The sequence below is a fragment of the Epinephelus fuscoguttatus genome, linkage group LG10, assembly GCF_011397635.1.
Source record: "Epinephelus fuscoguttatus linkage group LG10, E.fuscoguttatus.final_Chr_v1".
NCBI classification, from domain to species: domain Eukaryota; kingdom Metazoa; phylum Chordata; class Actinopteri; order Perciformes; family Serranidae; genus Epinephelus; species Epinephelus fuscoguttatus.
In genome coordinates, this window is record NC_064761.1 from 45,462,459 (window position 1) to 45,489,246 (window position 26,788).

The 26,788-nt window shown below is 46.8% G+C and overlaps 1 protein-coding gene across 2 annotated transcripts; it reads left to right on the top strand.

The window, feature by feature from the left end:
* Positions 1 to 168: 168 nt before the first annotated feature.
* On the top strand, positions 169 to 17,479 carry map1sa (microtubule-associated protein 1Sa). 2 transcript variants are annotated; one of them, XR_007450257.1, is made up of 8 exons: positions 169 to 999; positions 3,266 to 3,367; positions 7,408 to 7,490; positions 9,477 to 9,617; positions 10,080 to 13,107; positions 13,417 to 13,631; positions 13,715 to 15,211; positions 15,276 to 17,479. XR_007450257.1 is itself a non-coding variant. In XM_049588996.1 (7 exons), the coding sequence occupies exons 1-7, from the start codon at positions 843 to 845 to the stop codon at positions 13,868 to 13,870; spliced, it is 3,882 nt and encodes a 1,293-aa protein (XP_049444953.1). In that variant the 5' UTR covers positions 169 to 842; the 3' UTR covers positions 13,871 to 17,479. The 2 variants fall into 2 exon arrangements, 1 of the variants encoding a protein (XP_049444953.1); XM_049588996.1 differs by having other exon boundaries at positions 13,715 to 17,479.
* The last annotated feature ends 9,309 nt before the right edge of the window (positions 17,480 to 26,788 follow it).

A 26,788-nucleotide genomic window follows, 5' to 3' on the forward strand; every position in this document is an offset into this window, starting at 1 on the left:
CAAACCACAGATGAAAATATAAATGTTTACATCGCTAAAAATGACTTTCTGTGAGAACAATGGAAGTTCTTTCCAAACAGTCTTTATTTGTTAAAAACATTTCTTTTAAACATTAACATGATTTAAGTTTTGTTTGATCGTCAGAACCACTTTAACTAAGAATATATTAACTTTAAATGTTCTATAATGTGTCTGTTGTTTTCTTCTTCTCTTCTTTCTTTCAGTGAATATTTGTCATATGTTTGTTGTTTACATCAGAATAAAAACTCAACAACAACCAAGAAACATTTTAAAAACAACATACAGGCGGTGCATCTGTGAAATAACAAAGACACAGTTGGAAATGATCCAAGCAGCAGAGTCATATGAAAGAAATAAAACAGGAGGTAAATAAATAATAATTAATGATAATAAATTGAAAAATTATCGTGAAAAACGTAACGGGGGTTTTACAGAATATTTACTACCATGTTATTCTTATCACATTATCTTCATACATGTTCATACATGTGTACACTTTAACTTTGTTATTAAAGAACTTTTAAAGATTCAAAACAAAGTTGAAAACAAAATTCAGATAGATAGATAGATAGATAGATAGATAGATATTATCCATTAAATATTAAATATCTCTAAAATCTCGGGGTTGAACTCTTTATGAGTACTAATTCCTCCTCCACAGCACCTGAACACACCAGTCTCCTGTGATTGGTCACACTGCTCACTTCTCTTCTCTGATTGGTCGACTTGCATGTCATTTAAAATATTTTCCCGCCTGTTATCCGAGCAGGGCGGGGCTTGTGGTTGTGTCCGACTGACGTCATTGGTGGACTGTCCAAACCATGATGGCGGCAGCAGCGGCGGCGGAGCGGGGCGGCGGTCCCGGTTCTTCTCCCGGTTCCTCCCGGCCTGCGGCGGCGGATTACTCGGTGCTGGTGGTGGTGGGGGCGCTGCGGTCCGCCGGGCTGCTGGAGCGGCTGCTGCGGCAGATTGACTCAGGTGAGTCGGTAAAGTTAACGGACACCGGCGGGAAGTCCGCGGAGCCTTCACAATAAAACCCAAGAAGACGAAGAGCTGACGTCGATGTCTGAAAGTGTTGTGCCCAAAAACTGTGTCCCTGTCCGGGTTGTCTCCAGAGTTCACCCGAGGGTTAATTCAGCAGCTTAGCACCCTCTGACGGAGGTTTTGTGTTGTCGGTAACACGGTTACCGGTGAAAAAGACACTTTAAACATTTCCCGGGACTGAAAAGACGAGTTTAGCATGCTAATGATGAAGCTAGCTAACGTTAGCTGCCTGGTGTCCACCAGCTTCTTCCTCCGCAGTTTAAAGTCACTTCTTTTTATTCTTTTATTGAAGTCTGTTCATTAAATTAAAACGTAAATCCACCGTAAATAAACACGATGTTACCGAGGACACGCCCTCCGTGACCACACGGTTCAACGGACACGTTACTGAAGCAGCTGCTTCTGTTTTTAGTGGTTAAATTTAGAGCTGATTTCACTGCGGGACCTGAGAGACATCCTGACCTGGGGGACATCCTGTCCACCCTGTCCGGCCCAGGGTTCAGGTCTTTATCAGACACACTATGGTGGTTTTTACCGTTTTATATTAATTATATATAATGAGTTAATATGTCTGTGACGTCTGTAACATCTGGTGACGTTGTCTGGTTTCTTTCGGCGGTTTGAGGGTCAATTTACAGAAACTTCTCAGACTCACGTGTTCACCGAAGTTTCTTCGAATTTTGTATTTTACTGGTTTTTAAATCTTCATCACTTTTTAATGTTGGCAGCATTTCTCCATTCTCATGAGACATTTATTTTGAAAATCCCGCCACACCGGAAGTCGGTGATGTTGTGTAGTTTGACAGTTTTTCATGTTGTTCCGGTAAAAGTAGGTGAACAGTCAGAACTCACCAGGCTCGGTCGAGATGAACTGCGCCTCGCCTGGAAAGTAGACGAGAGCAGGCGGCCGCAGCAGGGGCGGTGACAAAAAGCCACGGTGAAGTCGGACAGTTTCCAGCAGCCTTCAGTCCGTACAGGAAGTCACAGACACACTAACATCCTGTCTGAATTATGTCAATTCATTAAAAAAGTGATCAGACCCATATATCAGTTTGTTTTCAGTCTCCATTTGTTTTAATTATGATAGATTAATTTATTAAAATAAACCTTCAAATCAGACAAATACAGTCTTAATCTCTAACAAAATGAGTAGTTTATCTAAAACGTCATCTTGTTGAGTCGACATCTGAACCAATCAGCTGTTAGATCAGGTGAGAGCCAGGCGGTGCAGTCGGTGGAGAGCAGCTGCAGCGCCTGGCTCTAAAAACTAAGGCCGCCTCGCTCTCGCGGTTTTATCGCCGTCCACTTTTGTAATACGTCAGAGCAAGTCGGGATGAAGTCGGACACAAAACTAACCAGCATGCATTGTGCGCCGATCGCCGGTGATCGAATCTGCGCAGGACTGGCTCATCTCGGACGAACCTAGTGATGAAGCACCCGAAGATTTAATGTGTTGACACGTGATCGGCTCATTGAAACACAGACAGCCTCTGAGGAACACAATCAATCTACTGTTCATCATGTGTTCACACACGCCTTACTGTTCATCATGTGTTCACACTGTGTGCAGTTCAGCTTATTTTTGGTTCAGTTTATAGATGATTGTGTTTCAGTCAGTTAATGGTTGCCTGTCTGTCTGCCAGCCTGTCTGTCTGTTCTGGTTCAGTGTTTTTGGTTCTCAGTCTGTGTTTTGAGCTGCTGGTTTAATTTTCTGCGTGTTGGTCCTCAAAGAGGAAGTGGTGTCACTGAATATCTTCAGCTTCCTGTTTGGTGAGGAGGAAACAGTTCATGTGACAGAGATAGGATGAACCGTGGACAGACATCTCACTCTGTCTGAAAACACGTCACACTCTTCTCTCTGTGCAAATTTAACACCAATTCAAACTGTGTGAACCAGTAAGACGTCCAGTCTGATGCTGGTTGTGATGAAGATGATGAATAATGCAGCTCAGTTATTTCAGCCTGGATTCACCACAGTTTCTCCTGGCCATCCCATAATTATGTGAACACACAGGAAGTGAAGCCTGGCTGCAGTCCTCACATCACAAGTCTTTTAGATGTCAAAGTTTTATTTACGTTTATGTTCGTTACACTTTATTATTACATCACTGTCTGTGTGATGTCATCACTGTGAATGAGTGAATGTGTGTTGTGTGTTTGTGTGTGTGTTTCAGGTGTGTGTTATATGTGTGTGTTTCAGGTGTGCGCTGCTGGCCTGTAGATCTGGATGTGTCTGTTCTGGATCAGCAGCTGAAACTCTTCGTGTCGAGACACTCGGCCTTCCTGTCAGAGGACGTCCCAGGTGAGACAACAGGAAGCACACCTGTTTGTTTGTTTGTCAGAGGTGCAACTGTAAACAGAGTCAAGGTTTGTGATGACTGAACAAATAATTTGTGATGTATAGTCTGATTTGTGTTGTGCCACGCCCATTCTTTTACATTTGTGGCGCCTCCTAGAGGTCAGTTTAAATGAAACTTTCTGTTTCAGGTGGAAACAAACAGGAAGTCGATCACTTCCTGTTTGTTTCCACCTCACTGATCACGTTTCTGATCAAAACATATTGATGGAGGAACGTCAGATTAGTATTCTCTTCAAAGTAAAATATGGCTTTGGGGTGGATCAGAAACTTTACTGAGCTCTGAAGGTCAAAGGTTAACATCACACCACCTGACAGGAAGGATGATGGATGACATCATCAGTGTGTCCAACCGAGGCGGAGAGTTATTTTAAAACCTGTGTGTGTGTGTGTGTGTGTGTGTGTGTGAGAGAGAGAGAGAGAGAGAGAGAGAGAGAGAGAGAGAGAGAGTCAGACAGCTGGTTCTCTGTTTCAAACACACAAACACAGTCAGCTGAACAGCCTGCAGACAGACAGACACACACACACACACACACACACACACTGTGGCTGTCTTCATGGTGACTACATGGCCAGCTGACAGGAAGGAAGCCAGAGGAGGTCAAAGGTCAGACCTTTGAATGCTACAGGTCTCTGTGTTAGACAGGATATAAACTAAACCAACACACACACACGCGCGCGCACACATGCACGCACACCCACACCTCAGCTGAACGTCCGTCCTTGGACGACGTGTGTATTAAAATGTCTCAGCCCCTCCTGAAAGACCTAAACTTGACTCTGATTGGTGGGCTGGTCTCTGGTGGGTGGGGTCAACCTGTTGACCTATCTAAGGTTTCCCATCATGCCCCTGTCCATCTGTAGACGCTGCATCATCTGATGAGTTGTGTTGTGTGTTAACAGCTGTCAGATGATGTCAGTGGTCTGACATCACCAGATGTTTCCTCTGTAAGGTTTGGTCCCACAGCAGAAGTGACGGCCCTCAGTCGTCGTCCTCTAAACGCTCCCTGGACCCTCATCACCTCCTGGACCCTCCGTCACCTCCTGGACCCTCCGTCACCTCCTGGACCCTCATCACCTCCTGGACCCTCCGTCACCTCCTGGACCCTCCGTCACCTCCTGGACCCTCCGTCACCTCCTGGACCCTCATCACCTCCTGGACCCTCCGTCACCTCCTGGACCCTCCGTCACCTCCTGGACCCTCATCACGTCCTGGACCCTCATCACGTCCTGGACCCTCATCACCTCCTGGACCCTCATCACGTCCTGGACCCTCCGTCACCTCCTGGACCCTCATCACGTCCTGGACCCTCCGTCACCTCCTGGACCCTCATCACCTCCTGGACCCTCCGTCACCTCCTGGACCCTCCGTCACCTCCTGGACCCTCATCACCTCCTGGACCCTCCGTCACCTCCTGGACCCTCCGTCACCTCCTGGACCCTCATCACCTCCTGGACCCTCCGTCACCTCCTGGACCCTCCGTCACCTCCTGGACCCTCATCACCTCCTGGACCTGCTGCTGACTTTATTCAGTCCGATTCAGGCCCTGACAGTTTGGGCTTCATGAAGCTTTTAAATAACTTTATGTTTACTACAGACGTATGATAAAGAAAAACTGTGTCCAGCTCTGTGTCATCACAGTGATGCTACTGTGGTAAACTTCCCTCCAGACCTCCCTGCTCCTCCCTCAGCTGAAATCCTCCTCATTGGAAAACATGAGGTCAGGCGCTGGCTGCGACTCTTGTGCCTTTTCTGTAAGAGCTTTCAAGAGCGCTGCAGCAGGTTGCATCTGAGGTTGCTAAGCGATAACCAGTACCATGTCATAGCCTACAAACCAGAAACCCTGAGTGCAGAGCTGATCTACTTCCTGTGTGTCTGTGGGACAGATGTAAACAATGACCAACTTCTCCTCCATATTTATCACAGACTGATATTGACTGAAGAAGGAAAGTTACCTGTCGGCTGTGATTGGTTGGTCCTCGTCACATGACAGTCAGGGTGCAGCCACCACGCCCTGAACATGTGCGTCGCTCCGGTGTCTGAGCGCAACTGCTGCGTGTCAACACTGAAAGTAACTGATTTGAGGGCACAAAAACTGCAGCGTGTACGGCCCCTTACATGTCACACCCATCACTCCTCTTATGATTCTGTGATGTCATAATGCTGTCTGAAATCACACACTGGAGCCACATGATGCCGCCGCTGTTTGGTTCTGTGTGAAAACACAAAGGAGGTGTAAAGATGGGATGTCATTGCGGCTCTATGGCGCCATCTCTGTGTGAACTGAGATCAGCTCTGATCAAATATAAACCCAGACTCTGTCTCTGAGTCGTATGGTTCTCTCCTCAGACACGTTTTATCTTCCTGTTTCCCTGTAATATGACATCATTCGTTACCAGCCGGTTGTCACATGACCCACCAGTGGGAGCGTTTATTGGTGCAGTGAAATACTTTAAGGATCTTTTCTGTTCTCTGCAGAGCGTTAAATAAGTTTGATCCTCTCAGGTTTTTTCATTTGAAACAGAATCTTAATTTCCTCGTCACCCCCACAGACCCCCGCAGACCTCCACAGACCTCCACAGACCCTCACAGACCTCCACAGACCCTCACAGACCCTCACAGACCACCACAGACCACCACAGACCTCCACAGACCCTCACAGACCTCCACAGATCCTCGCAGACCTCCACAGACCTCCACAGACCCTCACAGACCTCCACAGACCCTCACAGACCACCACAGACCTCCACAGACCTCAACAGACCCTCACAAACCTCCACAGACCCTCGCAGACCTCCACAGACCCTCACAGACCACCACAGACCTCCACAGACCTCCTCAGACCCTCACAGACCCTCACAGACTTCCACAGACCTCCACAGATCCTCACAGACCTCCACAGACCTCCACAGATCTCCTCAGACCCTCACAGACCTCCACAGACCCTCACAGACCCTCGCAGACCTCCACAGACCCTCACAGACCTTCGCAGACCTCCACAGACCTCCACAGACCCTCACAGACCTCCACAGACCTCCACAGACCCTCACAGACCTCCACAGACCCTCACAGACCTCCACAGACCCTCACTGACCTCCGCAGACCTCCACAGACCCTCACAGACCTCCACAGACCCTCACAGACCTCCACAGACCTCCACAGACCCTCACAGACCTCCACAGACTCCTCATTGGCTGCTGAGCCCTGATAAAACAGTTAATACCCAGCGGCTTCTACAAACAGGTTCACATGAAGCTTTGAATGTCTGCCGTCATGTTTTATGATGTCATCACCCTAAGAAACTCTTCAGTTTAACAAAGTGACTGATGAAAGGATGAAAGGATGAGATGTAATGTCCCACTGTTTCTGACCTGAAGCAGAATATGTCATGAGCTAAAAACATGATGTGATTTTTGGAGTCGATTCTTTGATGTGTGTTTAATAACCGTAATGACGCTCTGCAGTTAATGTAGATGTTTGATCTTAATGTGTCTCTGATGACTTTCAACAGAATCAACAGACACAAATTTAATAAAACCATTAAATAAAAATTGAATCTGAAACTTGGAGCTGTCGAACAGAGAGATCGATGGGAGCAGGAAGTGGGAGGTGTTTTACTGGATGACCAATGGCAGCATGTCTTAAGTCTCGTCCACTCGTCCTGCAGTCTGACACTGAGCTCCTCTGTCCAGCATTCACTCACATGTTCATGTCCTGCCTGAGGCCTTGGACGTCCTGTTCTGCTGCTTCATACAGAGTCATGTTCTCACCTTCAACACCTCATCCGTAATAAAAGAGTCTCACAGTTTGTTTTTTTAACAGTATTTTAATGTCTGAGTTGTTGGGACGAGCCAGCTGTGAAACTGTTAGTGACAATTTCCTGCTGTTGTTCTCTTCAGTGCTCAGTAGAACTGATATGAGGGCTAGCTGTTAGCATGTTGACTTCCTGTCAGTGTAGTGAACAGCTGATGCGTTTGTCCTGCAGGTCAGAGGACGCTGCAGCACCGCGGAGACGTTCTGGACACTCAGGTTGTTGTGAATCCGGCTCATGACTTTGTCTGCTCAGAGGTGAGTGGAGACACTAACAGTGTTAATGATCTATTTTGTATTTAAAGTGTCCAGCTGTTTAAACAGTATTCTATTTGCGGATGACACCAATGTTTCTATTCTGGGAGTAACTTAAAAGACATTGTTAAAACTGTTGAACAGGAAATGAAACTGCTCGAGAAATGGTTTGATGTAAATAAGTTAAATACAAGCAAAACAAAGTTTACGATCTTTGAAAACTGCAAGATTAATGAGGTTAAAGTAAGAATGGATGATGTGGAAATAGAAAGAGTGAATGAAACAAAAATGTTGGGTGTCATACTGGAGAGTAAATTGAGCTGGAAAATGCATATTAATCATGTAAAATCAAAAATATCACGGTCGATAGCAACACTATATAAGACCAAGGATCTGTTCAACAGGTAGGCTCTGTATATCATGTACTGCTCATTAATTGTTCCAAACATCACCTACTGCCTGGAGATTTGGGGAAATGCATACAAGACACTCTATCAGTCTTTATTTTACAGAAAACAGTAGGGCTGTAGTCAAACAAAGAAGTCTTGGTCGACTAAAGTCGCACATAATCTTCAACTAATCGATTAGTCGTGGGGAAAAAAAAATCTGCACGTTAGTTTTACTTCTGCGTTGGTGTGTCTGTGTCACTCTGCAGTTACACCTCCAAAACACTAGTTGGTGGTGGAGGACTGTGTTAAGTGCTGTAAAGTTTAGTTGATTCAAAACACAGTACAATTTCAAACACAAGTACGCAAACTGGCTTCACTATAAATCGCAGCAATGACAAACACGTCTTTATCTGGACACATTTCCACCACAAATACAACATGCTAATGTTATTAGCACAAGCCTATGGCATTTTACATTGTATAAATTAGCCTAGCTTTTCCTCTTCTCATATAAAACCAGGGACAACAGCAACATGTAACAAAGGTAACGGCACATAATTCAGCTCCATTACAACTCACAACATTCACCGACAAAACAACTGTCTTATATTAAACAGACAGGAGGTCTGCGTCACCGCGACGCTGAGCGTGAGGGTGGGTGAGTCCAACTTTCTGTCAACAGCAGGGGTGTTTTGAAAACACCCCCATTTTCACAGGTAGCTTAGCGTGTCCTCCCAGTGCAGGAAATAATGGATTAATCCTGGAAAGCTGTTGATGTGGCACTTTTCTCCTTATGAAAGTAACACAGCGATTATTCGACCAATGAGAATTTGGTCGGACGAGAGCATAGCGACCAAATAATTTACTAGTCGACCAGGAGACTACAGCCCTAGAAAAGAGCCATACAAATCATCACAAGATCACAGTACAGAGAGCACACTAATGGTTTATTTGTAAAATTAAGAGCACTTAAATTCCAGGATTTAGTAGATTACAAGATTGCGCAGATAATGTATAAAGTTCATAACAACTTGTTGCAGAGTAAAATTGTAAATATGTTTGAAAAAAAGATTGTAAGTATGAACTTTAAAAAATAAAAGCTAGGACTAATATTAAATGTATGTCCATCTCTATAAAGGGGGTGAATTCATGGAACAATCTTGAGGATGAATTGAAATGATGTGAGACATTTCAAAGATTTCAAGTCTCCTCAGACACATATAAGCAAAATGTTTGATTTTTGGGAATTAGGCATTTTAAGTTTTGTTTGTTGCTGCGGAAAATTGTTAACTGGTGATGTGTTATCAGTTGGTATTGCTGCCTTTGCATTTCAACTTGAATAGGAAATAGTGTAAATTATGAATCTTCACAAAATATATTTTTTCTGCTAGTTGTAACAAGGTGAGAAGAGTAGGCGTCATAAGCTTATAGCTTCAGCCGACACCTTTTTTGGTTAAAATTATGAGAGACACTACGTTGTGCTGCATTGTACTATTTGTTGAATGACCGAAATAAACATAAACATAAACATCTGTTAGCCCTTCCCTGTCTGACTCGACTCCTCCTCCTCCGATTATGTATTTCCTGTTTGTGCGCTCAGGTGCGGCGGCTGGTCTGTGACTCTTCGCGACACAAACTTCTGGTTCTGGCTGGTCAGTGTGTGGAAGAGTCCGGAGACATCGTGTTACAGAGAGGCTGCTTCTCTCTGAGCGACTTCATCCACATCTTCACTGACGAGGAGGTCAGAACGCCACTGATACTGATCGATACTGATACTCACTCTGATCAATAGTGTGTGTGTGTGTGTGTGTGTGTGTGTGTGTGTGTGTTAGTGTGTGTGTGTGTGTGTGTGTTAATGTGTGTGTGTGTGTGTGTGTTAATGTGTGTGTGTGTGTGTGTTAGTGTGTGTGTGTGTGTGTGTTTGTGTGTGTGTGTGTGTGTGTTAATGTGTGTGATCCAAAATCTCTGTTGAAGTGATCTGAAACTATCTGTTTGTAAAACTGTAGATGGACCTGAATGTCTCTGCTTGGGATCAATAACCATATCTGATCTTTATGATTAATACCAGTGAACTGTTGGTTGGACAGAACAAGTGTGTTAATATTCAGGCTCCTGATGCTGATGATGTTGATGGTGATGATGGTGGTGATGATGATGATGATGATGATGACGACGACGTGTTTGATGTCTCTCTATTCTGAAGGTCGGAGAGTTGTTGAGCAATGCAGACCCGGCGGTGAAGTCCAGTCTCACCCTCAGTTGTCCAGACTTTGGTCTCTGGAGACACTCTGCGTTGGACAAACACAACCTGCAGGACTACATCAACATCCAGATCAACCCTCCCATCGTCCTCCCAGAGATGGAGGGTCTGCAGGAGTTCACAGAGTACCTGTCGGAGTCGTTGGAGCCCGAGTCGCCCTTCGAGCTCCTGGAGCCCCCAAGCACCGTGGGATTCCTGAAACTCTCTCGGCCCTGCTGCTACATCTTCCCTGGGGGGAGGGGGGACTCTGCCTTCTTTGCTGTTAATGGTTTTAACGTCCTGGTGAATGGCGGCTCCGATCCCTGCTCCTGCTTCTGGAAACTGGTTCGACACCTGGACAGAATTGACTCGGTGCTCCTGACTCACATCGGTGTGGACAACCTGCCCGGACTGAACAGTCTGCTTCTGAGGAAAGTGGCAGAGCAGGAGGAGGAGTCTGCTGGAGCTCAGACTGAAGAGGACTGGATGAAGAACCTCATCTCGCCTGAGATCGGGGTGGTCTTCCTCAATGTTCCCGACAGACTGAAGTCCTTACAAGGAGATCCCAGTGAGCTGCGAAGCTGCGACCAGGTGGCTCTCACCCTGCAGCATTTACAGAGACTTTCAATTAAACCTGAACCTCTCAGCCGCTCTAATGGACCCAGTATAGAACCAGTTATCTTGTTTCAGAAGATGGGAGTGGGTCGTCTGGAGCTGTACCCGCTGAATCCAGTCAGCGGCAGCAAACACCTCGAAGCTTTAATGCAGACTTGGCCAAACAACGGATCAAACGTAAAAGGTCCAGATCTTCCACTGCCATGCCTTGTGTCCATTTGTGCTTTGCTAGTCTGGCATCCCTCCAGTCCTCTGGAGAAGATCATCCGGGTCCTTTTCCCAGGGTGCACGCCGCAGACCAAAATTCTGGATGGACTTGAAAAACTCAAACATCTGGATTTTCTCAAACATCCGGTCGTGTGTTTAAAGGACCTCGAAACATCCAAAACAGAGAAACAACCAAAACGAGCAGAGAGTCGGGAAAGCCTTAAGTCACAGTCCAAGGACTCCAGACCCATTAGTGCCTTACAGAAAGACAAGTTTGGACGAGTAGACGTCAAGAGACAGGAGGTGAAAACAAAGCCAAAGGCATCAGGTGACGCCGCTCCGAAAGATAAGAAGGAATGGGATGAAAAGTCCAAACTGAAGGATGCAGACGCTAAATCAAAACCTGCTGAGAAACTTGTCCCAAAGAAAGACACGTCAAAAGAAGAGAAAAAGGAAGTGAAAAAGAAGGACGAGAAGGTCGCTGCTGCTGTTGTAAAGAAAGAAGAGAGTGGAGAGAAGAAGAAAGAAGCGGTAAAGAAGGAAACTCTAAGTGCAAAACCAAAGAAAGACATCAAACCTGAAACAAAAAAAGACAGCAAGAAGGACGTCAAAGCAGAGGAGAAGAAAACTGCAAAACCAGCTGTTAAAGAAGTGAAGAAAACAACAAGTGCAGCTTCAACAGGAAGTACAGACATAAAGAAAGGTCTGGGCAAAAGTGGGTCTCTGAAGAAAGATGGGACTCTCCCAAAGAAAGACACTTTGAATAAAGGGACAAAAGGTAAACCAGGTCCAAAGGAGCAGGAAAACCAGAAGGAGGCAGATCGGTCCAAGGTGTCCACACCTGAGGACATGACGGCTGAATTTGAAAGACTTCGACTGGAAGACGACAACAGGAACAGAAATCAGAACTCTGCGATCATTGCAGTCACAAGTCCTGATGGAGAACAGGCCAACGGAAACCAGACCTGCATGGTGGAGAGTCCAGAGAAGTTTCGCTGTGTGGAGACGGACCACGTCTCTAACTGTGCAGGACGCAAGCCTTTCCATCCATCCTCTGAGGAGGACATTCAGGTTTTAGGTGAGGACAGAAGCCTTGGGGTGCGAGGGTCCAGTCTGGGCTTTGAGGATTATAACCAGGGAGGCTGTAGGACGTCCGACCTGAGCTCCTCGAGGGACGCTGTGGAGAACTCCTCCTCCTCCTCCTCTCAGGACAAACAGTCCAGTCTGTTGACGCTCAGTCCTTTCAAAGACATCATGCCAGACTCCTCCCCCACCATCACCTCCCTGCCGGCTGAGGTCGGCTCTCCTCACTCCACAGAAGTCGATGAATCTCTATCGGTTTCTTTAGAGCAAACACTTCCACCGGCTGCTGTGTCGCCCAGAGGACCTGCCGCGGACAGAGTCTACTCTAACGGACACGTTAGTGACTCGGACTCCCTACCTCTGAGGTCCAACCATAATAGCTGCTCAGAAGAGCACATCCACGGGATATCAGAGCTTATCTCAGATGTTCCACATGATGTTGATCTCTGCTTGGTGTCGCCCTGTGAGTTCCAGCACCCCAAGACTCCAGAGAACCATCAGCAGCATGTTAACCCTGGCTTCGCCGCCGCTGACTCACCAGACATCTCCGACAACAACAACCACTCACAGGATCAAAGCAGCAGCGGCTGTCCTTCAGCCTACAGCCAGGAAACTCCACCCACATCAGTCAGCGACTCCCTCCTGACGGCCACGGACTCTGACGTCCCGCCCTGTACAGAGGACTGTCCCTCCATCACAGCAGACATGGAGTCTGATGATGATTCCAGTGGCCTTTTCCCACCCACTCATCCACAAGATCACCCGAGTCCCCACTACTCCCACAGAGGAGGACACGACCCGCCGCCAGCCCCGGTCAAAGATCTGCCCCCGTTACCACCCCAGCCTGGAGCCTGCATGGCTGACACGGAGGGCAGCCGTAGTCTGAAGAGTTCAGCCGCTAAGACCAAGAAACCAACCGGTACGACGATGAAGGCGACCTCTGGAAGTACCACAGCCCAGAACGGAAAGTCAAAGGTCGGTAGCTCCACAGGCTCCCTGAAGATGACCTCCAGCATCGACATGAAGCCGTCATCCCGAAATTCACTGGGAGGCTCCAGAGTCGCACCTGCAAAACCTTCGTCCTCAGGTAGGCAGGCACCGTCCTGAAAACACATGACACAGAGTACTCTACAAATATTTTACAACACTCTCTAAGAAACTCAGAAACACTTTCGAACTTACAGACGTCCGAACTACAGGGCTTATACTGCTCCTGTTGTAAAGACCTTTGTATGAAAGACGACATATAAATAAAGTTTATTATTGTTATTACTATATTACCAGGTCTTTTATCTCTGCTTCAGACTTTTGATTGTTCTCGTCATGTGATGGTGGAACGCAGCAGCAAAACTGTTGTGTTAATGACGTGTTTCTCGTTCGGCTGACTTCCTGTCAGCTTCTAAAGCTGCAGGTTCTGAGGGTTCTGCGGTCTACGTGGACCTGGCCTACCTGCCGTCCGGCTGCGCCTCCTCCACCGTGGACCTGGAATTGTTCAGACGTCTTCGCTCCTCGTATTACATCATCAGTGGAGACAACCCTGTGAAGGAGGTGGCAATGAGGAGCATCCTGGACGCCCTGCTGGAGGGGAAGAGCAGCTGGCCGGAGGTTCAGGTCCGTTAATGCCCACTGATGTTTGTTTGCTTCACCTTCTTATGATCTGTTCTCTGATTGGCCTGTTTATGACCTGTCCTCAGGTGACTCTGATCCCAACCTTTGATTCGCTGGCGATGCATGAGTGGTACCAGGAGACCCATGACAGGCAGAGGGACCTGTCAGTCACCGTGCTGGGCAGTAACAGCACCGTGGCCATGCAGGAGGAGACCTTTCCCGCCTGCAAGGTCGAGTTCTGAGACCAGAGTCATGCCCGCTGAAAGCCCCGCCCACCTCACCTCTGATGTCTGCACAGGTGGAGACAGAGGAGACTTTAATCGTTGCCATGGTTACATTCTGACCAGACCAATGAGAGGATGTGTTTGATCAGGTTTCCTTAAATATCTGAAAGCCCCGCCCCCTTCAGTGAAGTCATTTTAGTAAGCATGCTCATTTACTCCTCGCACAGCTCTTAGTCTGAAGGTTCATGAGACAGGAAGTCAAGATACTGGTCTCTCAAGTAAGAAACAGTTTCCTTTACATTCCCTGCACTTGCAACACCTGTCACTTCCTGTCACCTCTGCTCACTTCCTGTCACCTCAGCTCACTTCCTGTCACTTCATCTCTGCTGGATCAGGACCGTCGGCTCACCTGCTAACAAACATTAGCACATTAGCAGGAGGCTGAATTTTAACACCGATGTTGTTTTAATCAATTTGCTTTTTAAGGATTTAATGACATCATTGTTTCTTTAAACTGGGCGCATATATAAACTAATAAAACAGCAAGATATCATTAGATCTGAGGTAATGTCAGCTCATGTCCAGTGATTTTAATTCATGTTAGCTCATGTTAGCTAGTGATGGTGAAATCGAAGCTTCATGAAGCAGTGAACCATTTTGACACACCTGCTTCAAGAATGACACACTGCTTCGAAGCATTTCATACAGTCAGAAGAGTGACATCTGCTGGCTGTGTGTCAGAACTGCATCTAAGTGAAAGACCATTGGGACTGCCTGTAGTGATGGGCAGATGAAGCTTCATGAAGCATTGAAGCTTTTCATCAAATTGGTTCACTCAAGGGCAAAGCTTCTTGATGCTTCATTTGCTGTACTAAGCCATCTACTGGACAAAAAAGCTATTACACTTAGTGGTTTGTGTATATATAGATCTGAACCACTTCCCGAACCAGTCACGTGGTACAGCCGGCCAGCGAGGCTTTGGACGTCACCAATGACGTCACTCGTCTGAAACGACACAAGCCTCGATACGCACATTGCGGAAACACTTCCTGGATTACTCGACACATGCTTCGAAGCCTCGGCACTGCAAGTCACATCACTAACTGCCTGTAACGAGGCCTCGCTCCCAGTAGTCACGTGATTGTGGGCGTGCCGAAGCAGGGATCGAAACACTGCCTCGGAACACTTGCGCTTCAATAGATGGACACTGTGTCGAGCAAACTGGCTCGAGCGTAACATCACTAATGTTAGCTCATATCAGCTTGTGTTAGGTAATGTTAACTGATGCTAGCTAATGGTAGCTTGTTAGTTAATGTTGACTCATGTTAGCTAATGTTAGCTAGTGTTAGGTAATGATAGGTAATGATAGCTCATGTTAGCCAGGTAATTTGAACTCATGTTAGCTAATGTTAGGCAATGATAGGTAATGATAGCTCATGTTAGCCAGGTAATTTGAACTCATGTTAGCTAATGTTAGGTAATGATAGGTAATCTTAGCATGTGTTAGCCAGGTAATTTGAACTCATGTTAGATAATGTTAGCTTGTGTTAACATGAAAGGTTATTTTAGCTCATGTTAGGGAATTTTAACTCATGTTTGTTAATGTTAGCTCAAGTTAGCTAATGTTAGCTTGTTAATTAGTTAATGTTAACTCATGTTAGCTAATGTTAGCTTGTGTAAGGTAGCCAATGTTAGGGAATGTTAGCTGGTGTTAGGTAATGTTCGCTAACCTTAGCTAATGTTAGATTGTGTTAGCTGGTGTTAGCTCAGGTTAGCTAATTTTATCTGGTGTTAGCTCCTGTTAGCATTAGCTGTGCTGGTTGTCTTTGTTCATTTCAATGTGTCCCATTTCTTTAGTGTTAAAGTCAAACAGACACTCGCTGTGTTTGTCACATGACAAAGATGACAGAGATGATGATGTCATTAAAATGAGACAAGTTTTTATTTAATTAATTCGTCCTCGTTACCTGCTAATTTAATCCTGTAACTTCAAGATAATTATCGTAACTTTGAAATCTTTATCTCACAATGACACAATCTTTATTACGTCAAAAGTACGAGATTTTTATTCTGTATTTACAAAGTCCTTATTTTATTATCATGACATCTTTGTCCCAAACATACATAATCTGAACTATGTCAGAAGTACGAGGTCTTTATTCTGTAGCTATGAAGTGCTGGGACGTGTTTTTCTCGTAAGTAACTCTTACTGTCGAAGTTCCACAGTCTTTATTTCATAAAGAAAAGATCTCTAAATCTGAAATATTTGAACTTGTGTGTTTCAGGTATGTTTGAGATCTTTATCTCACGTTTCTGAATCGTTGTCTCGTAGTTATTCTGAATGTTCCAGGTGATGAGGTGAATTTTATCTCCACAGTTTTGGGACCTTAATCTCGTTACTGTGAAATGATTTGATGATGAGCGTGTTCGGTGTTGAATGTTCTGATCCAATGGAGTTTGTGACGTTCACAGCTGAAGGTGTTTGGGTGATTTTTGGGACCACACTTTGCCTCCACACTGACCTCTGATCAGTTTGATGAAGTGAAGGTTGACACGTGGCTGCAGGTAGAAACAGCTTAATACTACATTACCCATGAGCCTCGGCTGCTGTGTGCTCCACAGCTGCTGAGCTGATGCAAAATGTCTGAATCGATCCAAACAGTGAATCAGCTCTCTGATTGGATGCCTTCTGCAGCAGTGGATTTTGGGACCTGTAGTATTTCAGATGATTTAAAGCAGCAACTCGAATCTGTGAGGAGAAATCAGTTTATCAATATCACAAAGTTTTTTAACGCTTTTAATGTTTTTTGTTTTATAATTTAGAAACGACTGAAACCATGAAGACACAACTCGACCGTCCTTTAAAAAAACACAAAACAATTCAATCTTTAATTTATTTATTTATTTTATTTTTCTCCTTTTTTAAATTTCTGGTCCGAGTCTTTGAGAGATCTTTGGTACGAGCTCCAGCCTGATCAATAAGTTTATTGATCCGTGAACCTGTGAAGGGCTAAACACACAAATGTGATCGTTGTTAAAGTTCATGGAATTTAATTAGAGGTTTCAACTGAGAGTCAAAGGACCAGACAGCTGATTTTATTATCAATATATCTGCTTATTGATCTGTTCTTTCAAAATGAAATAAGATTTCAAGCTTAAGGTCCAAATATTTCCACAGAAAAGTTGTAATGTTATTGAAATCAGGTCAGACTTTTTGGAGAATCTTTTTAAGCAAGAAACAGTAAACAGTTAATTCACAGACCACTTCCTGTTTTCGTGATTTTATTTATTCTGATATTTTGAAATGAAAACTTCATTCTCTGAATATTTTAACTTTTTGGAAAATTAATTTTCCTCAGAATTTTTTACACATGGAGCATTTACATTTCTCTGAATCAAGATTTTGTTTTTATAATATTACAACTTTATTATTGATCTTTAATCAGACTGAAACAAGCCAGAAATGTGTTCAACATGTCTTTTATTTTGAAAAGGTTTCACCCCCCCCAACACGCGCACACACACACACACACACACACACACACACACACACACACACTGGTCATTTGTGTACTGAAACACTAATTTTGATGGTTCTTTCAAAATAAAAGTAGTCCTTTAACGGAGCATGTTCTGTGTGTTTTATTGTGAAAATCTGCCGGTTCCTGATTCAGGAAGTAAGAATTTGAGATCAATAAACTAACTGATAATTTGGTGAAAGTCAGCAGTGACTGATCACAATAGTCATCTGTGAAACTGATTTTATCTGTAAATGATCCAAAGTTCAATTTGATATTGATTCACCTGATCAATACAGCTGATCATTGTGACTTTAACCTGTTGACATTATTTATGACTGATGTTTGTTTAGATTCTGAAGGTGTGATGTCGCCCTCTGCTGGACTCGCAGCAGCAACACAACCATCACTGATAGAACCTGATCGATCACTGATCAATACCGTGGAGTACTCTGACCTGTCGGTGCTGCAGTATTGGTACTGTGGAGTACTCTGACCTGTAGGTGCAGCAGTATTGGTTCTGTGGAGTACTCTGACCTGTAGGTGCTGCAGTGTTGGTACTGTGGAGTACTCTGACCTGTAGGTGCAGCAGCAGTAGTGGTACTGTGGAGTACTCTGACCTGGAGTACTCTGACCTGTAGGTGCAGCAGTAGTGGTTCTGTGGAGTACTCTGACCTGTAGGTGCTGCAGTAGTGGTTCTGTGGAGTACTCTGACCTGTAGGTGCAGCAGTAGTGGTACTGTGGAGTACTCTGACCTGTCGGTGCTGCAGTATTGGTACTGTGGAGTACTCTGACCTGTAGGTGCAGCAGTATTGGTTCTGTGGAGTACTCTGACCTGTAGGTGCTGCAGTGTTGGTACTGTGGAGTACTCTGACCTGTAGGTGCAGCAGCAGTAGTGGTACTGTGGAGTACTCTGACCTGGAGTACTCTGACCTGTAGGTGCAGCAGTAGTGGTTCTGTGGAGTACTCTGACCTGTAGGTGCTGCAGTAGTGGTTCTGTGGAGTACTCTGACCTGTAGGTGCTGCAGTGTTGGTACTGTGGAGTACTCTGACCTGTAGGTGCAGCAGTAGTGGTACTGTGGAGTACTCTGACCTGTAGGTGCTGCAGTGTTGGTACTGTGGAGTACTCTGACCTGTAGGTGCAGCAGTAGTGGTACTGTGGAGTACTCTGACCTGTAGGTGCTGCAGTGTTGGTACTGTGGAGTACTCTGACCTGTAGGTGCAGCAGTAGTGGTACTGTGGAGTACGCTGACCTGTAGGTGCTGCAGTGTTGGTACTGTAGAGTACTCTGACCTGTAGGTGCAGCAGTATTAGTTCTTTGGAGTACTCTGACCTGTCGGTGCTGCAGTAGTGGTACTGTGGAGTACTCTGACCTGTAGGTGCAGCAGTATTGGTTCTGTGGAGTACTCTGACCTGTAGGTGCTGCAGTATTGGTTCTGTGGAGTACTCTGACCTGTAGGTGCAGCAGTATTGGTACTGTGGAGTACTCTGACCTGTAGGTGCTGCAGTATTGGTACTGTGGAGTACTCTGACCTGTAGGTGCAGCAGTAGTGGTACCGTGGAGTACTCTGACCTGTAGGTGCTGCAGTATTGGTACTGTGGAGTACTCTGACCTGTAGGTGCTGCAGTAGTGGTACTGTGGAGTACTCTGACCTGTAGGTGCTGCAGTATTGGTACTGTGGAGTACTCTGACCTGTAGGTGCAGCAGTAGTGGTACTGTGGAGTACTCTGACCCGGAGTACTCTGACCTGTAGGTGCTGCAGTATTGGTACTGTGGAGTACTCTGACCTGTAGGTGCAGCAGTATTGGTACTGTGGAGTACTCTGACCTGTAGGTGCTGCAGTATTGGTACTGTAGAGTACTCTGACCTGTAGGTGCAGCAGTGTTGGTACAGTAGAGTACTCTGACCTGTAGGTGCTGCAGTATTGGTACTGTGGAGTACTCTGACCTGTAGGTGCTGCAGTATTGGTACAGTAGAGTACTCTGACCTGTAGGTGCTGCAGTATTGGTACTGTGGAGTACTCTGACCTGTAGGTGCAGCAGTGTTGGTACAGTAGAGTACTCTGACCTGTAGGTGCTGCAGTGTTGGTACAGTAGAGTACTCTGACCTGTAGGTGCTGCAGTATTGGTACTGTGGAGTACTCTGACCTGTAGGTGCTGCAGTGTTGGTACAGTAGAGTACTCTGACCTGTAGGTGCAGCAGTATTGGTACAGTGGAGTACTCTGACCTGTAGGTGCTGCAGTATTTGTACAGTAGAGTACTCTGACCTGTAGGTGCTGCAGTATTGGTACTGTGGAGTACTCTGACCTGTAGGTGCAGCAGTATTGGTACTGTGGAGTACTCTGACCTGTAGGTGCTGCAGTATTGGTACTGTGGAGTACTCTGACCTGTAGGTGCAGCAGTAGTGGTACCGTGGAGTACTCTGACCTGTAGGTGCTGCAGTATTGGTACTGTGGAGTACTCTGACCTGTAGGTGCAGCAGTATTGGTACTGTGGAGTACTCTGACCTGTAGGTGCTGCAGTATTGGTACTGTAGAGTACTCTGACCTGTAGGTGCTGCAGTGTTGGTACAGTAGAGTACTCTGACCTGTAGGTGCTGCAGTATTGGTACTGTGGAGTACTCTGACCTGTAGGTGCAGCAGTATTGGTACTGTGGAGTACTCTGACCTGTAGGTGCTGCAGTATTTCTACAGTAGAGTACTCTGACCTGTAGGTGCAGCAGTATTGGTACTGTGGAGTACTCTGACCTGTAGGTGCTGCAGTATTGGTACTGTGGAGTACTCTGACCTGTAGGTGCTGCAGTATTTCTACAGTAGAGTACTCTGACCTGTAGGTGCTGCAGTATTGGTACTGTGGAGTACTCTGACCTGTAGGTGCTGCAGTATTTCTACAGTAGAGTACTCTGACCTGTAGGTGCTGCAGTATTTGTACAGTAGAGTACTCTGACCTGTAGGTGCTGCAGTATTGGTACTGTGGAGTACTCTGACCTGTAGGTGCTGCAGTATTGGTACTGTAGAGTACTCTGACCTGTCGGTGCTGCAGTGTTGGTACAGTAGAGTACTCTGACCTGTAGGTGCTGCAGTATTGGTACTGTGGAGTACTCTGACCTGTAGGTGCAGGAGTACTCTGACCTGTAGGTGCAGCAGTATTGGTACTGTGGAGTACTCTGACCTGTAGGTGCTGCAGTATTTGTACTCTGACCTGTAGGTGCAGCAGTATTGGTACAGTGGAGTACTCTGACCTGTAGGTGCTGCAGTATTTGTACTCTGACCTGTAGGTGCTGCAGTATTGGTACTGTGGAGTACTCTGACCTGTAGGTGCAGCAGTATTGGTACTGTGGAGTACTCTGACCTGTAGGTGCAGCAGTAGTGGTACTGTGGAGTACTCTGACCTGGAGTACTCTGACCTGTAGGTGCTGCAGTATTGGTACTGTGGAGTACTCTGACCTGTAGGTGCAGCAGTATTGGTACTGTGGAGTACTCTGACCTGTAGGTGCTGCAGTATTGGTACTGTAGAGTACTCTGACCTGTAGGTGCTGCAGTGTTGGTACAGTAGAGTACTCTGACCTGTAGGTGCTGCAGTATTGGTACTGTGGAGTACTCTGACCTGTAGGTGCAGCAGTATTGGTACTGTGGAGTACTCTGACCTGTAGGTGCTGCAGTATTGGTACTGTAGAGTACTCTGACCTGTCGGTGCTGCAGTGTTGGTACAGTAGAGTACTCTGACCTGTAGGTGCTGCAGTATTGGTACTGTGGAGTACTCTGACCTGTAGGTGCAGGAGTACTCTGACCTGTAGGTGCAGCAGTATTGGTACTGTGGAGTACTCTGACCTGTAGGTGCAGCAGTATTGGTACTGTGGAGTACTCTGACCTGTAGGTGCTGCAGTATTTGTACTCTGACCTGTAGGTGCTGCAGTATTGGTACTGTGGAGTACTCTGACCTGTAGGTGCTGCAGTATTGGTACTGTGGAGTACTCTGACCTGTAGGTGCTGCAGTATTTCTACAGTAGAGTACTCTGACCTGTAGGTGCTGCAGTATTTGTACAGTAGAGTACTCTGACCTGTAGGTGCTGCAGTATTGGTACTGTGGAGTACTCTGACCTGTAGGTGCAGGAGTACTCTGACCTGTAGGTGCAGCAGTATTGGTTCTGTGGAGTACTCTGACCTGTAGGTGCAGCAGTATTGGTACTGTGGAGTACTCTGACCTGTAGGTGCTGCAGTATTTGTACTCTGACCTGTAGGTGCTGCAGTATTGGTACTGTGGAGTACTCTGACCTGTAGGTGCTGCAGTATTTGTACAGTAGAGTACTCTGACCTGTAGGTGCTGCAGTATTGGTACTGTGGAGTACTCTGACCTGTAGGTGCAGCAGTATTGGTTCTGTGGAGTACTCTGACCTGTAGGTGCAGCAGTATTGGTACTGTGGAGTACTCTGACCTGTAGGTGCTGCAGTATTTGTACTCTGACCTGTAGGTGCTGCAGTATTGGTACTGTGGAGTACTCTGACCTGTAGGTGCTGCAGTATTTGTACAGTAGAGTACTCTGACCTGTAGGTGCTGCAGTATTGGTACTGTGGAGTACTCTGACCTGTAGGTGCTGCAGTATTTGTACAGTAGAGTACTCTGACCTGTAGGTGCTGCAGTATTGGTACTGTGGAGTACTCTGACCTGTAGGTGCTGCAGTATTTGTACTGTGGAGTACTCTGACCTGTAGGTGCAGCAGTAGTGGTACTGTGGAGTACTCTGACCTGTAGGTGCTGCAGTATTGGTACTGTGGAGTACTCTGACCTGTAGGTGCTGCAGTATTGGTACTGTGGAGTACTCTGACCTGTAGGTGCAGCAGTATTGGTACTGTGGAGTACTCTGACCTGTAGGTGCTGCAGCATTGGTTCTGTGGAGTACTCTGACCTGTAGGTGCTGCAGTAGTGGTACCGTGGAGTACTCTGACCTGTCGGTGCTGCAGTATTGGTACTGTAGAGTACTCTGACCTGTAGGTGCAGCAGTAGTGGTACCGTGGAGTACTCTGACCTGTCGGTGCTGCAGTATTGGTACTGTGGAGTACTCTGACCTGTAGGTGCTGCAGTATTGGTACTGTGGAGTACTCTGACCTGTAGGTGCTGCAGTATTGGTACTGTGGAGTACTCTGACCTGTAGGTGCAGCAGTAGTGGTACCGTGGAGTACTCTGACCTGTCGGTGCTGCAGTATTGGTACTGTGGAGTACTCTGACCTGTAGGTGCTGCAGTATTGGTACTGTGGAGTACTCTGACCTGTAGGTGCTGCAGTATTGGTACTGTGGAGTACTCTGACCTGTAGGTGCTGCAGTAGTGGTACCGTGGAGTACTCTGACCTGTCGGTGCTGCAGTATTGGTACTGTGGAGTACTCTGACCTGTAGGTGCTGCAGTAGTGGTGCGTGGAGTACTCTGACCTGTCGGTGCTGCAGTATTGGTACTGTGGAGTACTCTGACCTGTAGGTGCTGCAGTATTGGTACTGTGGAGTACTCTGACCTGTAGGTGCTGCAGTATTGGTACTGTGGAGTACTCTGACCTGTAGGTGCTGCAGTAGTGGTACCGTGGAGTACTCTGACCTGTCGGTGCTGCAGTATTGGTACTGTAGAGTACTCTGACCTGTAGGTGCAGCAGTGTTGGTACAGTAGAGTACTCTGACCTGTAGGTGCTGCAGTATTGGTACTGTGGAGTACTCTGACCTGTAGGTGCTGCAGTATTGGTACAGTAGAGTACTCTGACCTGTAGGTGCTGCAGTATTGGTACTGTGGAGTACTCTGACCTGTAGGTGCAGCAGTGTTGGTACAGTAGAGTACTCTGACCTGTAGGTGCTGCAGTGTTGGTACAGTAGAGTACTCTGACCTGTAGGTGCTGCAGTATTGGTACTGTGGAGTACTCTGACCTGTAGGTGCTGCAGTGTTGGTACAGTAGAGTACTCTGACCTGTAGGTGCAGCAGTATTGGTACAGTGGAGTACTCTGACCTGTAGGTGCTGCAGTATTTGTACAGTAGAGTACTCTGACCTGTAGGTGCTGCAGTATTGGTACTGTGGAGTACTCTGACCTGTAGGTGCAGCAGTATTGGTACTGTGGAGTACTCTGACCTGTAGGTGCTGCAGTATTGGTACTGTGGAGTACTCTGACCTGTAGGTGCAGCAGTAGTGGTACCGTGGAGTACTCTGACCTGTAGGTGCTGCAGTATTGGTACTGTGGAGTACTCTGACCTGTAGGTGCAGCAGTATTGGTACTGTGGAGTACTCTGACCTGTAGGTGCTGCAGTATTGGTACTGTAGAGTACTCTGACCTGTAGGTGCTGCAGTGTTGGTACAGTAGAGTACTCTGACCTGTAGGTGCTGCAGTATTGGTACTGTGGAGTACTCTGACCTGTAGGTGCAGCAGTATTGGTACTGTGGAGTACTCTGACCTGTAGGTGCTGCAGTATTTCTACAGTAGAGTACTCTGACCTGTAGGTGCAGCAGTATTGGTACTGTGGAGTACTCTGACCTGTAGGTGCTGCAGTATTGGTACTGTGGAGTACTCTGACCTGTAGGTGCTGCAGTATTTCTACAGTAGAGTACTCTGACCTGTAGGTGCTGCAGTATTGGTACTGTGGAGTACTCTGACCTGTAGGTGCTGCAGTATTTCTACAGTAGAGTACTCTGACCTGTAGGTGCTGCAGTATTTGTACAGTAGAGTACTCTGACCTGTAGGTGCTGCAGTATTGGTACTGTGGAGTACTCTGACCTGTAGGTGCTGCAGTATTGGTACTGTAGAGTACTCTGACCTGTCGGTGCTGCAGTGTTGGTACAGTAGAGTACTCTGACCTGTAGGTGCTGCAGTATTGGTACTGTGGAGTACTCTGACCTGTAGGTGCAGGAGTACTCTGACCTGTAGGTGCAGCAGTATTGGTACTGTGGAGTACTCTGACCTGTAGGTGCTGCAGTATTTGTACTCTGACCTGTAGGTGCAGCAGTATTGGTACAGTGGAGTACTCTGACCTGTAGGTGCTGCAGTATTTGTACAGTAGAGTACTCTGACCTGTAGGTGCTGCAGTATTGGTACTGTGGAGTACTCTGACCTGTAGGTGCAGCAGTATTGGTACTGTGGAGTACTCTGACCTGTAGGTGCAGCAGTAGTGGTACTGTGGAGTACTCTGACCTGGAGTACTCTGACCTGTAGGTGCTGCAGTATTGGTACTGTGGAGTACTCTGACCTGTAGGTGCAGCAGTATTGGTACTGTGGAGTACTCTGACCTGTAGGTGCTGCAGTATTGGTACTGTAGAGTACTCTGACCTGTAGGTGCTGCAGTGTTGGTACAGTAGAGTACTCTGACCTGTAGGTGCTGCAGTATTGGTACTGTGGAGTACTCTGACCTGTAGGTGCAGCAGTATTGGTACTGTGGAGTACTCTGACCTGTAGGTGCTGCAGTATTGGTACTGTAGAGTACTCTGACCTGTCGGTGCTGCAGTGTTGGTACAGTAGAGTACTCTGACCTGTAGGTGCTGCAGTATTGGTACTGAGGAGAACTCTGACCTGTAGGTGCAGGAGTACTCTGACCTGTAGGTGCAGCAGTATTGGTACTGTGGAGTACTCTGACCTGTAGGTGCAGCAGTATTGGTACTGTGGAGTACTCTGACCTGTAGGTGCTGCAGTATTTGTACTCTGACCTGTAGGTGCTGCAGTATTGGTACTGTGGAGTACTCTGACCTGTAGGTGCTGCAGTATTGGTACTGTGGAGTACTCTGACCTGTAGGTGCTGCAGTATTTCTACAGTAGAGTACTCTGACCTGTAGGTGCTGCAGTATTTGTACAGTAGAGTACTCTGACCTGTAGGTGCTGCAGTATTGGTACTGTGGAGTACTCTGACCTGTAGGTGCAGGAGTACTCTGACCTGTAGGTGCAGCAGTATTGGTTCTGTGGAGTACTCTGACCTGTAGGTGCAGCAGTATTGGTACTGTGGAGTACTCTGACCTGTAGGTGCTGCAGTATTTGTACTCTGACCTGTAGGTGCTGCAGTATTGGTACTGTGGAGTACTCTGACCTGTAGGTGCTGCAGTATTTGTACAGTAGAGTACTCTGACCTGTAGGTGCTGCAGTATTGGTACTGTGGAGTACTCTGACCTGTAGGTGCAGCAGTATTGGTTCTGTGGAGTACTCTGACCTGTAGGTGCAGCAGTATTGGTACTGTGGAGTACTCTGACCTGTAGGTGCTGCAGTATTTGTACTCTGACCTGTAGGTGCTGCAGTATTGGTACTGTGGAGTACTCTGACCTGTAGGTGCTGCAGTATTTGTACAGTAGAGTACTCTGACCTGTAGGTGCTGCAGTATTGGTACTGTGGAGTACTCTGACCTGTAGGTGCTGCAGTATTTGTACAGTAGAGTACTCTGACCTGTAGGTGCTGCAGTATTGGTACTGTGGAGTACTCTGACCTGTAGGTGCTGCAGTATTTGTACTGTGGAGTACTCTGACCTGTAGGTGCAGCAGTAGTGGTACTGTGGAGTACTCTGACCTGTAGGTGCTGCAGTATTGGTACTGTGGAGTACTCTGACCTGTAGGTGCTGCAGTATTGGTACTGTGGAGTACTCTGACCTGTAGGTGCAGCAGTATTGGTACTGTGGAGTACTCTGACCTGTAGGTGCTGCAGTATTGGTTCTGTGGAGTACTCTGACCTGTAGGTGCTGCAGTAGTGGTACCGTGGAGTACTCTGACCTGTCGGTGCTGCAGTATTGGTACTGTAGAGTACTCTGACCTGTAGGTGCAGCAGTAGTGGTACCGTGGAGTACTCTGACCTGTCGGTGCTGCAGTATTGGTACTGTGGAGTACTCTGACCTGTAGGTGCTGCAGTATTGGTACTGTGGAGTACTCTGACCTGTAGGTGCTGCAGTATTGGTACTGTGGAGTACTCTGACCTGTAGGTGCAGCAGTAGTGGTACCGTGGAGTACTCTGACCTGTCGGTGCTGCAGTATTGGTACTGTGGAGTACTCTGACCTGTAGGTGCTGCAGTATTGGTACTGTGGAGTACTCTGACCTGTAGGTGCTGCAGTAGTGGTACCGTGGAGTACTCTGACCTGTCGGTGCTGCAGTATTGGTACTGTGGAGTACTCTGACCTGTAGGTGCTGCAGTAGTGGTACCGTGGAGTACTCTGACCTGTCGGTGCTGCAGTATTGGTACTGTGGAGTACTCTGACCTGTAGGTGCTGCAGTATTGGTACTGTGGAGTACTCTGACCTGTAGGTGCTGCAGTATTGGTACTGTGGAGTACTCTGACCTGTAGGTGCTGCAGTAGTGGTACCGTGGAGTACTCTGACCTGTCGGTGCTGCAGTATTGGTACTGTAGAGTACTCTGACCTGTAGGTGCTGCAGTATTGGTACTGTGGAGTACTCTGACTCCCCCCCCCCCGTCCTCGTCCTCGTC